This window comes from Astatotilapia calliptera, chromosome 12, assembly GCF_964374335.1.
Source record: "Astatotilapia calliptera chromosome 12, fAstCal68.1, whole genome shotgun sequence".
NCBI classification, from domain to species: Eukaryota; Metazoa; Chordata; class Actinopteri; order Cichliformes; family Cichlidae; genus Astatotilapia; species Astatotilapia calliptera.
Window position 1 is genome coordinate 19,613,832 of NC_137433.1, and position 15,392 is coordinate 19,629,223.

The following is a 15,392-nucleotide window of genomic DNA, read 5'->3' on the forward strand; positions in this document are numbered from 1 at the left end:
CCACAAGACCATCAGGAAGGAAGTCGCTGTTTACAAAACACTGAAGCAGTCTGAAAGTAAAGACATTACTTGTGCGTTTCACGCACTCCTCATATATTGAGGGTGTCATAAGAGATATTACATGCGTGATGTGATGTGATAGCGCAAGCCAGAAGAACATAGCAGTCCTTCAAAAGCAGCACAGCATGGAGGCAAGACAGGAAGAAAGAAAAACACTGTCCTGGGAAAACACTTTACTAAATGACCATCTTCAAGCACACATTTCACTTCCTTTATTGCATTCATGATGTAATTGCTACACATTTTATGTTGTCTGAAAACCAGCTTCTAATTCACTAGGCTGACAAACACCAAATCCCATTTTAACAAAAGTAATAAAACCAAAACCAGTCAAATGTCTTAAATGAACCAAACTCCTTGGACAAACACGATAAACAGCTCTGTAAACCATTAAGTAGTTTTTTCCCCCACTCCAGTGATTCAGAGGGCTGTGACTGACGCAGACAGCAGGGAATTCAGTTTTCAAGTCCAGGCAGGAAACATGCTTCTGTATACACTGCCAGGAAGCTGAGTTTGAGCTCACACCATTATCAGCTCGACCGCTGCACTGAAGAGATGCAAAACACAAAGTTTTACTGGTGGAAAACTCCTGACAAGAAGCAAAACCAAGAGGGCTGAAGCCTAATTAACTGGGAAATACTGGAATATCAACTTAACGGTGACATGTTTGACCTCATGCCAGGACTACTCATTTGTTTGATGGCAGTGCAGACCAATCAGCTTGATGGTAAGTTTCTTAAGTTAACACATTACTAAAAGGATAACTCTTTAAAAAAAAAAAAAGAAAAAGAAAAAAGCTTAAATCTTGTAGAAAAAGTACATTTTGGTATCCAACAACTGGGAAAGCTCTTTTCCCAACTCAGACTCACAAAATAGAAAACCAAAATTACTTCTTTAAAACAAAACAAAAAACCTTCAGAACATTTTGGTACAAAAGAAAAAAAACTTTTTGCATGAAAGTTGGTTTGAAGGTGTAAAAACTGTTTTCTACTCTTTACAGGAAACAAAAACAGGACCAAAATCCAACCTCACACAGTGAATCCAAGGACCTTTAAGGCCGACTATAATGACACAGGCAGAAACTTGCATGTGAAGCCAGAGGATCCAGTGACAGCCTATACCACAGGGGTGCTCAGCACCTGGGTCATACCCTCATCGTACATCCTGTCTATGCTGGTGGGCATCCCCTCCAACGGCTACATTCTGGCCTTTCTCAGAGTCCGGCTCAGAGCACAGTCCTTTTCCACAGTCGTTCTTCACCTGAACCTGGCGCTGTCTGACCTGCTGCTCCTGCTTTCCCTTTCGCTGCGTGTTCACTACCACTTCAATGGGAACAACTGGATATTTGGGGAAACCTCCTGCCGGCTGATTACGGCTTTGTTTTACGGTAATGTTTACTGCTCAGCTCAGACCATCGCGTGCATCAGCCTGAACAGCTACCTGGCTGTGGTCAAACCATTCATGTACAGGAGACTTGCTACGAAAACACTGGCGGTGTGGACGTGCTTGGTTATATGGTTCCTGTTCGGGGCTGCTGTTGTGCCTGAGCTCCTTGTCAGGCAGAGTTACAACATCTCCCAGCTGGGGATCACAACATGTCATGATGTACTTCCCCTAGACGAAAAATCACACTCCCATCTGGTGCCATATAGGCTGATGCTTATCTGTCTAGGCTTTATAACGCCCTTCCTCTTTTGTATCTATGCCCATGTGGCTGTAATTTACCATCTAGGTCAAAGTGCTTGTGACTGGAAGCCATTTATCAGAGTCAGCACTCTGGTTTTCAGCATCTTCTTGGTGTGCTTCTTGCCCAGCGGAGTCCTGCATATGGCCCACTACATCCGCCTGTTTTCCGGTGGGGACGACAGCCTGTATGGATACTTTAGAGTAGCTGTGTGTCTCTGCTGTTTCCACAGTTGTCTTGATCCCTTCCTGTGTATGCTTATTTCCAAGACAGCGGCTTCAGAACTACAATTTATTTCTCTCCGCGAGATATCTCCGAGACAAGCAGTTATGACGTGATACTGGACATGTATACAAAAAAAACAAAACAAAACCCAAGCCTGGACTATTGTTGGAACACAGCAGGAAGTCACAAGGGAAAATGACAAACTGAAGACCGGACATTGTGGTTAACATTAGGCTGTATCCACGTTACATCCAGAATCAGAAACTATTAATGTGGCCATAGTGTTATTTGTTTCCATGTATACTAAAAACATGTTTTATGTGTCATGTTTTGTTCATTTTTTCATTAAAATTATATCCAAAAGTCAACAATACTTTTTGTAAACGATATATCCATTACTTTAAAATCAAGATTGAGCAATTCAGATAGATATATACATGACCTAATGTAAAGAAGTGACATAGGATAAAAAACTGCTGTATAACAAAACTAACAGGACAAAGTTATGACACGGTTTAAATAATGATTCATGGAGGAAGTGGGGGTGCTTACTGAACCTGCTTTGCTCGCCCTTTCCTTCCAGGGGGAGTCCTCTACCTCCTGATCTTAATCATCATCCCGTGCCTTCTCCTCCCTCTGCTTCTCTGACAACACATCACCCACGCACGTAGGGTCTCAGGGGGGACATGAGCTGCATAGGTTGGTAGGGCCATTCACGTGGCTTTGCTGGCTGTGCAGTCATATGTTTCTCATTTTTAATTACCACACAGTAAGGGTGGGAGATAATTCAAATATACTCGATGTATTGCAAGTTTTTCCACTCACGATAGTTAAAATGGCTTTATAATTTGCCATGGCAATATTAAGCTGTCTGCATGCAATTCCCTGTGAGGTTTTTTTTTTCCTCCCACATGCTGCACAATCATTAATTCCCCTCCCTCCCAAACAGAAAATTTTCTACCTGGCGCACTGCGCTGAGCATGTGTGTTTATATCCTACCGGACGAGCGAGGGAATGAGACTCGCTGAACAAAATGCGGTAATTTGCAAAACGTGCCGTAAACATTTGCCGCAAGAGGAAGCAATACCACGAATTTATTCTACCAGCTGAAAAGTTCTCCACTACAAAATTAAGACTTTTTAAACTCCACATGTCAACGTCTCCCCACACACCAAAGAAAACATTAAATAAACCAGCTGTGATACTTGTGACTGTTCTATGTCAGTCGTTTTTATAGTCACTATCTAGACTTTTGTTTCTGTAATTTGAGGTCATCAAATTTTTTATTTTATTATTTTTATGTGTTGTAAGCTCAAAAGAGCACCTTTTTAATTTCAATTGTTTTATTTTGTCTCGTGAATTCTTGCTTGACGTCTTTTGTTTGTTGAAGGTCGAGTGTTGACCACAGAATGAGTAATTTATGAAAAACCTCTGTGTGCAACTGATGGTTAAAAACAAAATACAACAACAACAAAAATTGTTGTTGTTGTTGTTGTTGTTGGGGCATTGTTGCCGTACACAGACACTCACATCCTCTCACACACACACAGCAAAATTCTATATTTGTGTCCCTCCCTCTGTTTTGTCTTTCAGTTGCTGCATATCATTTAAATGTGTGCTTTGTTAGCGAGTTGGAGACCGAAATGCCCGTTTACTTCACCCTTTTTTCTATCTTTCACCAACCTGGCATCACCCCCAGCTTAATACCCACACAGATAATAATATGAATAATAAAATAAAATGAATAATGACCCAAAAACAATTACAAGAGTCTATGCCCCTCTTAGGAAAGCAAATGTGCTTTCCACAATAAAGCATTCAGACCATGATCCTGCTTGCTGCACAGGACAGGTTTAAATAATAAAAAAAACTTACAAAATGAATAAATAAACAAAATAAGGATTCGTTCAGCTATAATGACGTTTTCCACAATATCTAGCTGTGGATGGTGCAAGTATATTTTTCTACTCAAATTCGAAATGACTAAAGAAATGTTCGCCTACCTGGCAGAGAAGTTGTTTGGTATTTTGAAGGACATCATGGTAGTGTTTGGCTGTGGCTGGGTTCACCCCCGACAACTTGGCTGTAGGGAGGAGGAGGGCTGCAAGGGTCTGCTCATGATCACCTGAGTTTAGTGCCTCATTGATCTCAGCTATGGCTATGATTCCTGTAGGTGGAGGACCAAAAAACAAAAACACAAAAGCCTCTCAGACAAGTTAAGAGCACAGATTGTGTTTCATTTTTCAGTGTAAGACGATGCCTAAAAAACTGTTCTAAGGTTTCAAACATCTGTAATTTGAGAATATTCCTGAAACAGTGGGAGTATTTTGAGCACCTTTACGTCATGTCCACCTCAGCAAACTGTGTAGTTTTACGCCTTTTTGAGCCTCAAGGAAATTATTTATGTTTGAGCAGTTTGCAGTTAATCGTTTGTTATTCTCAAAATTACAATTTAGATTGGGTGTGATATCGTAGCTTGACTCAGTGTGATGTCTGATATGGTTCTCTTAGCAGACAAAAGCACTTTAAGGAATCACCAGCACCTTCAGGTTTCAGTCCAGGCATGAGTAATTGTCACATGTCTGTCTGAACTGTACATGTCTGTGAGCTTCTACATGCCTCATCTCTCTCTACGTACAACATATCGCCGTATGTTACTCAACAAAAGATCACTGTGTATTAGTTACATTTACAGCAAGTATCAAATCTCCTGCTTTTATTAAGTGGCCAGTTCTAGTTTTGTTATGTGCAGATATGTTCTAGCAAAGTTTAGAGAACTGACATTGTTTTACAATGTACGAGGAGAAACAAGGAGAAGCCTAATGATTCATTCAGTAGTCACCAAATTGCATAGCAAATTGATTAGCTGCACAGGGCAAAACACTTGCTAAAATATGTAAACTAGAAGAGGAAATCAGCAAGACGTTCTTACGTTCATGCTCTTCTTGGACCTGAACATTCACGGTGTCGATGCATTTCTGGACATCATTCCAGGTTAGAAACTCTTGGCCCGTGGAAAGCGCCTCAGCTCGCTCTTTGATAAGCATGTCAGAATACCTGAGGAAAGAAGGACTTATGTAACCAGAAATTGTTTGGATGCGCAAATACATTATAACTTAATTTTTAAGTCATAAATAAATAAAAGAAAAAACTATGACATTACAGCAACAACAAAACACTCATGGGTGTAATTTTTGGTGTCCTCATAGCCTGCCCACCACAGCACAGCTGCATTTAGCACTTTAGCACCACAGCTGAGCAGACAGCAGTGTGGAACCAAGTGTTGTCTGCATTGTAAACTGATAACTTTGTGAAGCAAATCGTTAACCTTATAAGCTTATAAGTGTCCCGTCATACAGTACAGCAGGACAAATGTCTGAGAGGAACCAAAAGTTACACCAACCTGCTACCCATTTTTAGACATAAACTGATTTTTGTTCATGTGGTGCATTCAATATACCAAGCAACTAACAGACTAGAAGAAAAATCATCATACAGAAAAAAAAAAGCTCTGCAGATTTTATCTGGTCAAATTAGTTTTTCTCCCCCTCAAACAACCACCAAAGGGATTTTGGGTTTCTTCCCAGGATGAAATTGAGGGTCTTTCTGTTGTTAGGTGAATGTGTAAATCACTAAAAATTCACATATTGTATGTTCTTGTTAGTATAATATAAATTAAATGCTATTAGGTTAAAACTACCACAATATGGTTGAACTGTTATGTTTAACTACCAGGGATTAGTTTTTTAACTATTAGCTGCTGCACAAAGTGACCGAGATAAGTAAAGAGTTATTTATTAGCAGTAATGTTGATAAGAAGTTGGGTAAAGTAGTTATATATTAAAAACTGCCATAAACATGTTGTATAAACATTCTGCAATAAATCACAATAACTCTTCTTTATGGTCTCTGTGTCGTTTCCACAGCCTGACTTAAAAGTAGATGAATCCACTAAATGGGAACACTGGGGGGGAGGTGAGTAAACAATAACACTTCCTTTTGCTTCCTCATCTATCCTGCGGCTATCTTACCTGTTAAGGTTGTCTTGGTCTATGTTGGTAAAGCCCAGGGGAGAGTCTGTTAGCTGCTCAATCACAGCCTGTGGGTCTTTGGTGTCTAGTACTTCATTCAGCACTGCGACAGCTGACAGCATCTCTACAGCTACACTCAGTTCCTCGTGGCTCAGTCCAGACTGAAAAACATAAAATACTGGATCAGAAAATTGTTGCCTGCAGAGTGTGTGTGTGTGCGCGCATGTATATACATGTATATCGCTGACCTTGTCAATACCCATCAACATCCATGTGCACAGAGTAAAAGTCTGAAACATGCCTCACCCGTCCCCCTTGTAGCTGCAAACTGAAAAGCTCAGCCTGGTAGAGGTTGGCAGCAGTTTGGTAGACAATTGGCAGCTGTGCCTCCGGGTTCATCAGCTCCTCCACTGTTTCCAAAGCATTGCCCAGGCGAATGGCTGTATTGACTCTTGCAACTGCTTCAAGTTCTGATTAAGAAAATGACAACAAAGTCGTGTTTTACATTATAACTTGGAATCAATTCCCCAAATGAACGAAAACAGTATTTCGTACAACCTTATACATGATGTTCTGAAGGACCTTTAAGAACCCATATTAAATACTTATCATGAGTCGTATTTGGGTGATTAGGTAGTTTGAATTTTAACTCATTAGTAAACAGCCCGAAGTTACAAAAGCCACTTACTTCGTTTCTCTGCTTCGGCAAAGTCATTGCAGGAGCTGACAACTCGCTGAATCTCTTCCTTGTCCAGAATCTGGACCCTTCCACCTTCCTGAAGAAGAAACATTAGATTACACTAAGCAGATATCCAAAAAGACCCCATTAAAGAAATGGCTCGTTTTTCTTTGCATTTTGACTTGATTATTTTTATTATTTGAAGGTGGAGTTAGATATTTCATGTGAAAGCAGGCCATTGCTCACTTGTAACAAATGCTTGGATAACAAGAAGACCACAAAGTCTGAAATATGGATCTCTCTCTCTCTCTCACACACACTGCTGGAATTAAATCCAACAACTGAGCAAACAAGCTCTGACTCTGTATACCTTAGATTTATGCTGACAGTAGTTGGTAAAATGTTCCAGATACCACCGGCTGTTTGACTCCTGAACCCCGAGCAAGGCCAGCACGTTGAGCCTAAGCGCAGCCAGCAGAGCAGCTTGATCCTGGCTCGACACAGCATGATTCACCTGCCTTATAGCTTCCTGGGCTGGAGACAGGAAAAATAAAGACAGTGAGCAGATCCTTTTTAACTTTAATATTGTTTTGATTAACTGTGTAATTGTGCTGCATAATCTGATTTAACAGATGTTTAGACCTAATACCCATAAAGGCCCATCTCACACAAAGACAAAAACATCTGCGACACATGACAGTGTTTAAGTGAGAATGTGTGTAAAGCAAACATAGGGAAGTTCTTACTGTTGACAAGATCAATGCATGTCTGGATTTCCTGTTGATTCAGCAGCTCCTCATAAACATCTCTTTCTTCAGCAGCAACTGAGGACCGCTAACAGAGGGAGACAAAGAAAATATAATCACATTATATGCATATAATTGTTAAAAAAAAAAACAAAGCGCACTATATTTTAGCAGGTTGTATTTACTGCCTCCCATTCTCATTTAAATTGGTGTGGTAATATCAATTAAAAAAAGAAAAGAAAAGCTAGTGCTACTGTTTGCACAGCGTTTGTAAAGAGAATGGGAGGAGAGGTGCTGGATGGCGTGGAGCGTTAGGTAAATACAGCTTACAATGCAGTCACTGGAATGTGCTGGCAAAGCCTGTAGAGCACATCAGCGCAGGCAACCATTTTCAGATGTCCGTGCAGTTCTCGAGTTAATATAGCTGCCACATACATATCACACTTCTTTATATTCCTTTGGAAAATGTCTCAAATAACAAACATGATTCAGAAATTTCTAGAAACTACATTCAGACATACAGCTCTTAAAATCTGTCTGTGGTCAGCACGTGTGCTCTTGAACACAGAAAACATGTCAACCTCAGCAGCAGTAAGAGGTGTAACTTAATCAAACCTGCTTACATGGTTCAAGGTTGGGTCAGGTTAAAGGGGTGAGGACAATTTTAACAAGGCTGAAGATGAGAAAGTTGCATTGTTTTATTTTTTCCATCTAAAAAAATAATTAAAAAACAATTATAAACCAAACGGTGGCTCTAAAACCAAGGTGTGAACAGTCGATAGAAAATATTGATGGATCCCCTCCAAGATGATGTTTTCCCAAATTACAAACCTTATGAGTGTTTATAACACTCATAATTCCTTTGCCTCAGTGTACACTGGTAAGCAATCAGAATTGCCTATTCTCAGTCTCTGATACAGCACAACCTGTTTTATGACTCAGCAGTCCAGTCTATTCTAGCATGCAGCTACATTTTAAAGCATTAAGACTCCAGTGTAGAGTAGGGCTGAACGATTATGGAAAATAATCTAATTGCAATTTTTTGCCCCAATATTGCGATTGCGATGCGATATGCGATTATTTTTTAAGGTCTTTGTCTTCTGTATTATTAAACAAAGACAAGCAATACATCATATAGTATGGCCAATACTATATTACATTAATTTTAAACTGTTCTTTCCTGGAAGACAGACCTCTGATATGATGACATGAGGTGATGCATGAATTGATGACTGACATTTTTATTTAACTTCTTCAATCACAACAGTATATTTGAACATACACAATAGTTTATTTTTAGCTTACAAACATCTGAGCATAAAGTGCTGACAAGGAACCCTGGTGTAAACATTAAAATGAAAGTCAGTACAATGTGCAGATTGCAGAAATATATATAAAAAAAAAATCAGTGGCTTTACCACACTCAGTTTTTCGACATCTGTGAACTACTAGACAGTCATTCAATTAAAAAATAATATTAAATAAATAAAACTAATAAATAAAAAATACACACATCTTACTGATCTCTGCAGTCAGTAACATTACACATAAAGTTCAAACATAATAGCAATTGTATAAACACACACACAAACACGCCTTTAAAATTTAAAAGGCGTGAAATTGGACGGTCTAGCCTTCTGACGTTCTGATTAGCGTCACCGCTGTCTCGGTGGAGTTTAATAAACTCGGCCGTCTGCTTCTTGCTATCTAAAATATAACCAGACACTGGTGTAAATTCTCGACTGTCTCATACTTCTGTTTAATAAGTTTTCTGTTTGACGTTTAGTCAGCTGTGTGAAAACCAAGGAGGAACCCACCCGGGGGATTAATAAAGTTTTATTTTATCTAATCTAATAACTTTAATCTCAGCCAAACCGATTTACTCACGAACAAACAAAACACTGAAAAAAGCCCAACAATAACATTTTTAGGTTGTCTAAGTGACTTATATATTACGTTTAACCCGAGCAGCGAAACTCCGCGGTGATCTGAAAATGATGTGCCGGGAGTTGTGCCGTTCTCGGCCGCATCAGTAACCCTCGAGCTCCCGGCTAGCTGTCGAGCTGGTGGGTAGCAGACGCTTCTGAAAACGTCGAAGCACTTTTGCAAATATGGGATATCTTGATAAACCGAGCAGATATTTGATGTTTACACAACTACTTTCTCGCCTGAAAATATGTTAAAAGTTTATTTTGTGACCCAGAAAGATTAGTATGAGTAATTTTAAAACTTAGTAGCGGCCGCCATTGCTGGAAACTGGAGTTTGGCTGGGCCGCGCTATGAATTCTGGGATATGGTAGTAATTTGGACAGCCTTCGGCGCGTCGCTGTGACGTAATCGGTCTACAAATGCGGCCTCAGGAGGATGCAGCCCATGAATTTGGACATGTCCAGAGTATAATCGCAGCCTTTGCGGTTAGAAAATTGCACTCGATCATGTCGCGATATTATCGCAAATGCGATATATCGTTCAGCCCTAGTGTAGAGCTAGCCCTGCAGCTAAGATACTAAATAAAAAGGAAAAAGCTCCAAGAGATCACTGAAGTGTTTGTCTTCTCACCCTCCCTGAGGACTGATCCCGCTTGCGAGACTTGGTCTGACTCAGTGTGTCCTGATATTCTTGGGCCAGAGGTTCCTGTGTGTTCCTCAGCATTGCGTTAGGATTGTTCAGGGCTCCCATTGTGACAGATGCTTGACCTCTATCAACCGCTTCATTGATGGCAATCACAGCAGCATGTACTAAGGAAAAAAAACAAAACATGGATTTAGTGGAGGATATCACATATCAGATCAGATAACTCCGTTTACTTCAGTCAAAAACAACTGAGTGGTTAAAAGATCACAAGGTTAAAAGATCACTCACAGGCAGCTTCATCAATCGACAGCTCATTGGCCAGGATACCTCCAATTTTACTGAAAGCTGGCATCTGAATGCCATACTTTTCCAGTTCACTCCTCATGTTACTGATCTCTTCCTCTGTAAAACACATATATTACTGACATGAAACAGCTGCGACGCGGCACATTGGAATAAAAAAATAAAATAAACAAATAAAAACAACAACAACAACAACAACAAAACAAAACATACAGTTGGGACAAAATTCTAACCAGTATAACTGTTAAATGGGGCATCAGAACACTAACAACGACTTAAAATCAATCTGCCAAAACCCTAAAATAAATATTTCATAACATTCAAAAAACTAGTTAAAAATGATCAAGTGATATTAGAACAACAGACCCCTCACACCACACATGAGGAGAGTAAATGTCCTTTGTTAGAGGAAAATTAAGATGAAGACATGTTGCTCTTAGAGCACCATGACAGTTGCTTGCAGGAGAACATGGGTACACACGAGGTGCCATCAAAAGGTTCAGGGCCTTGCCCCATAAAAAGCTATCCCCCACTTTTTAAATCCAATTTCCCCTTCAAGGTCATCGTCCTGCTTTTAGGGCAGCTGCAATTTATAAATTGTTCCATTTATGGTCCCATTACTTGAGTGGATGATCATCACTAGTGATAAGAGCCTGATCTCTGGTAATGAACCATTGGTCATAAAATTCTGCTATAACATGAAGAACACATGGGAACCGTGTTGTGTTGTACCATCACGTGAGGACTAACAAGCAAAGTGATGCTGGACTAATAATATGAATGTAGTATGAATGATATTGTGCGTTATAAGGTTTGTGCTATGTTTCACTTTCAGGTAATTTATATGGTAGATGGTTACCTGTGAAGTCCACTTTCCCTAGAAGGTCTTGAATCTGTGGTGCAATTCCCAGTTTGTACAAGTACAAGCTGGAAAAAAAAAAGACACAAACACATACGATGTAAGAGTTGTGCAAAAAATAAGCGATACAAAACACTGTAGATCATACCATGAAAATAAAACTATTTATTTTTTCGATCAAGATCGCTTCGGTATCGTCTTCTCTGCAGTGTCACACTTACACCACAAGGGGGTAGCACTGTCTCAAATTACAATAAGCACTGTGACAACACTAAGCAGACTCCGTGCACTACCTAGCAGATAAATTTAACAAGGAGGTGACTGGAAACTTCATAAAACTTTCATCTTCCGGCAGGTACTGGGTAACTGGCAATGAATTATAGATACTTAAATGGTAAATGGCCTGCATTTGTATAGCGCTTTTCTAGTCCCTAAGGACCCCAAAGCGCTTCACACTACATTCAGTCATTCACACTACATTCAGTCATTCACCCATTCACACACACATTCACACACTGGCGATGGCAAGCTACATTGTAGCCACAGCTGCCCTGGGGCGCACTGACAGAGGCGAGGGAGGTCTGGCATCAGTACAGCTCTGAATAAAGGAGTTGTAGTAGCTAGTGGTTGTTCTGCCCTTTGGTCCCAGCATGTGTAAACATAAGATGCACTCTGTCCTTGGCACAGAGAGGTTTGAAAGAGACCATCTAAAAAATCTGCTTTTACAAAGGGTAATTTTCCAACATGCAGGCAACTGATTCGGTCTGGGATACAAACACAACAACAGCTGACTGGGGTTAATGAAGGTGGCTGATTACCAGCCACAGGGGTTAAAGACGATCAGCTGACTAGCTTGGTGGATTCCCTTTTTTTTTTTTTTTTCTTCTCCAAATCTCTACCACTCTGAGAAGAATTAAAACATCTACTTATGAGGTCAGCATTGTACCTAAGGAGGAATAACATTCAATGGGAACTTGTGGGACTTGAACTGGATTTGCAGGAAGGAAGAGCACGTGTGTGCATAAGGGGAGGAAGGAACCCAATTCTCAAAAGGACCTCACCAAAACACTACAACAGAGAAAACAAGGCAGGCAGCTCCCATAACCACTCCCCAAATGTGTGCTTAGCTGACTGGATGGTTTAGAAAGTCAGTCATTTAGACTAAGTAAGCAAGGGCCTACAGCGACGCACAAGCCACGGAAAAAGACCACCAACCTTTCACAGGAAAGCAAACGTAAAGTTAAACACTGAAACTACAACTAATAGTATAGAGTGAATATAGCTGTCTATAGCTCAATAACAGAGTCTGGATAATATATACAGCATGGCACATCTAAAGTAACACACAGAACCTCCTTGTGCTACTAAAGTAGAAACAATGTTTTCCAGTTTCTGTTTCATATCATTTACTAAGTACCACTTCTGCTTTTGATGTATAGATTGGAGGTTAAGCTTCATGGACACACTGTACAAATGTGGTCAGAAGTTTGCGTACGCTCACCGTGGTCATGAATATCATGGTATTTGTGGGATTTGAATGATTTCTTTAATGAGCCTTTTGAACTGTTCTTTTTCCAGGGGGAATGATTGCACAGCATACATCTTAAATTAAATTTAGAAAACAACCACGTCAACAAGTTTGAAATTATTTTGGATTTTCTCTAAAAGAAGATTAAGTAAATACAAATATATACATACATCCATACATACAGCCCCACTAGTATTTGATTAAATGCCCTTTGGCAAGTTGCACAATGACCAGATACTTTTGGTAGCCATCAACAAGCTTCTGGCATGAGTCTGGCTGGATATGTGACCAGTCTTCTTAGCAGAACTCACCAAATTCATTTTTAACTGGTTGGATTTCTGGCATGAACCTGGCTTTCAAGTGTAGTCCACAAATTTTCAATCAGGTTGAGCTTGGGTCTTTGGGAAGACCATTCCAGAGGTTTAACGCCTGCTTTACCCATTCTAAAACACTGTCCTCTTGGATCATCAGTTGTGTCCAATATTCAAGTTTCAGTAAAGCTTAAATGTGTTGATTTTCTCAGCCCATGGTCATGCAACTTCACTGTGAACAGGTGATACTGTTGTTCCAGCATTTTCCAGTTCTTGGCAGGCTTGAGCCTTGGTGGTTTCTGGGCTTTCACCAATTTTCTTTCATCTGACAGTGACAGTTTGGGTCTTCTTCTAAATATTGGCAAATCAGTTACACATCAAAATTACTTGTACTCGCATACAGTTGTTTAAACTGATGATCTTAGAAACTGCAGTTGTTTAGAAATGGCTCCAAGAGACCTTACCAACCTGTGTCAATCTACAGTTTTCCTTCTTTGATCTTCATCAAGTTCCTTGGACTTTCCCATTGTTCTTAGCATTGGTTAATCCAGTGAGTGCTGACAGACAAATTATTTTATGCTACCAGTTGAATAAAGCATGACCATGAAGTTAATAGGCCTTGGCTTTGTCAAGTTAGAAGAAACTGAACCTTCAGCACTACTTATTACAACAGATAGGTGAATATGTTTACACATTTGAGCCTGTATGCATTTCTGACCTGGCATGGATTAGATAATATCCTAAAACAATTCAAACTTGTGCAACCGTTTTATATTTTTCTTAAAGTCATTAAAAACGTATTCTGTACAATCATTCCACCCTGGGAGAAAAAAAACAAACAAACAAAAACAACAGTTTAAGGGAATCAAGAGCCTAAAATGACCATGATATTCATTCCCATCATGATGATGTGTAAACATCTGACCACAAGCATAGTAGTTTTATGAGCTGTCGATAAATTCTGTCTGTAGATACAAAATAAGCACTTCATTTCCAATTCAAACCAAAATGTTTGGTTTAGTCCAACACAACCCAATCCAAATTAAATAAATAAATAAATAAATGTTAGCGAAAACAGTATGTACTAGTCCATATAATCTACAGCTGCGCTGTATACATTGTATGGACTTGGCACAATGACATCACCTATAATCTTGTGTGGAAGCCTTGAGCTGTGCACTTCTGACCTTCGCTATTGCATGCTAGGAGAGTGGCTTGTTAGTTACATGGTTGTCCCAACCTAATCCATTCCCTGCTTTATTCTCCTTTTAACTCAAAGTAAACATGATGTTGTTTTCGTTAGTTCATCAAGACACCACAGAAAGAGGTCATGGATCAACTGAGCATTTGACTTATATCGAGGTTTTGCAGAAATGTGACTACTAACCATGTGACATTAACTTCTCTGCCATTTTGGACATGTGACAAGCGTGGTGACAATGTTGGATCATCCATGACCATCTGGCAACCACTGGTCATAAGGGAAAAATTCCCAACACTGGTTGGGAGTGGTTGTTGGAGGTTGATAGCAGTCGATGAAGAAAAAAAAAAAAAAAAAAAAAAAAGATTGCTAAAGTCATGGCAACCACCTGTTGCTAGGGTAAAACGTGTTTTCCTCAACCATGTAGAAAAGTCCTCTTTATGATAGTTTTGGTTGTTAGCACAATGCAGCAGTCATAGTTCACTTCCAAATGAAAAGTGCGACAAACTGGATATGGAGAAGGCTCCCTTTTAATTAAAACTTAAGCCTCAGCAATGTAGCAAAGATATTTCCACAAGCACAATTTTTAATATGAAGGGGAATTCTTCTCTATTTCCAGCTTGTAGTTAGCCAGTATTTGAATAAACAAAAAGAAGGAAAAAAAGAAAAGAAAAAAACAACAACAACAACAACAACAGTGGCAATCTGCTAGCATCCAAATAAATCACAGGTGACTTTTGGTGCAGCGCCTTTTTTGCAACCAATTTCATTCATCAACAGGTAGAAACCCCCAGGAACCACCACCAACCAGTCAGGGAAGAAACTTTCCTAGCAACAGGTGGTTGCATCGTGTCCAGTATGGCAGACAGAAATGTGCACATGAAGTCACATGAGAAACTTCAATTTCCACATTTTTTACAACCAGATGAGTTGCCCCCTGGTGGTGATTAGAAAGAATGCAGACAAAAGTCACATGTATTAAATCAGCTTTTCACTTTGGAAACTATGCACATCTTTTATATACACTATAAATTGCATTCATTAATTAGGCAACATTGTACAGACAAATGTAATGCTGCCTGAATCTAATCTGGCCTGGCTCATAGTTTAAACCCTAACAGACCGATACAACCACATAGTTTTTAGGTCAAAGACAACACTTAGGTCTGCATTTCATGAAATGAAACCACA

At 39.7% G+C, this 15,392-nt stretch overlaps 2 protein-coding genes across 3 annotated transcripts in view; one reads left to right on the forward strand and one right to left on the reverse strand.

Annotated features, from left to right (window-relative positions):
• Window positions 1-15,392, reverse strand: part of iqgap2 (IQ motif containing GTPase activating protein 2) — a 38,786-nt gene that overhangs the window by 11,776 nt on the left and 11,618 nt on the right. For both annotated transcript variants that reach the window (XM_026186083.2, XM_080309152.1), the window contains 10 exons: window positions 11,162-11,229; window positions 10,288-10,401; window positions 9,985-10,163; window positions 7,426-7,513; window positions 7,050-7,213; window positions 6,689-6,776; window positions 6,307-6,470; window positions 6,001-6,161; window positions 4,902-5,026; window positions 3,973-4,136 (listed from right to left, as the gene is read on the reverse strand). In XM_026186083.2, coding sequence (XP_026041868.2) covers window positions 3,973-4,136; window positions 4,902-5,026; window positions 6,001-6,161; window positions 6,307-6,470; window positions 6,689-6,776; window positions 7,050-7,213; window positions 7,426-7,513; window positions 9,985-10,163; window positions 10,288-10,401; window positions 11,162-11,229 — 1,315 coding nt within the window. The remainder of the gene's footprint in view (window positions 1-3,972; window positions 4,137-4,901; window positions 5,027-6,000; window positions 6,162-6,306; window positions 6,471-6,688; window positions 6,777-7,049; window positions 7,214-7,425; window positions 7,514-9,984; window positions 10,164-10,287; window positions 10,402-11,161; window positions 11,230-15,392) is intronic.
• f2rl2 (coagulation factor II (thrombin) receptor-like 2) lies at window positions 479-2,337 on the forward strand. Its single transcript, XM_026186085.2, has 2 exons — window positions 479-787; window positions 1,061-2,337. The coding sequence occupies exons 1-2, from the start codon at window positions 724-726 to the stop codon at window positions 2,080-2,082; spliced, it is 1,086 nt and encodes a 361-aa protein (XP_026041870.1). The 5' UTR covers window positions 479-723; the 3' UTR covers window positions 2,083-2,337.

Bases quoted from the DNA above. Each gene is read 5' to 3' on its own strand.
- f2rl2 (XM_026186085.2), top strand. From the start codon at position 724: ATGTTTGACCTCATGCCAGGACTACTCATTTGTTTGATGGCAGTGCAG. The intron at 788-1,060 runs GTAAGTTTCTTA...TACTCTTTACAG, and splicing joins GCAGACCAATCAGCTTGATG to GAAACAAAAACAGGACCAAA.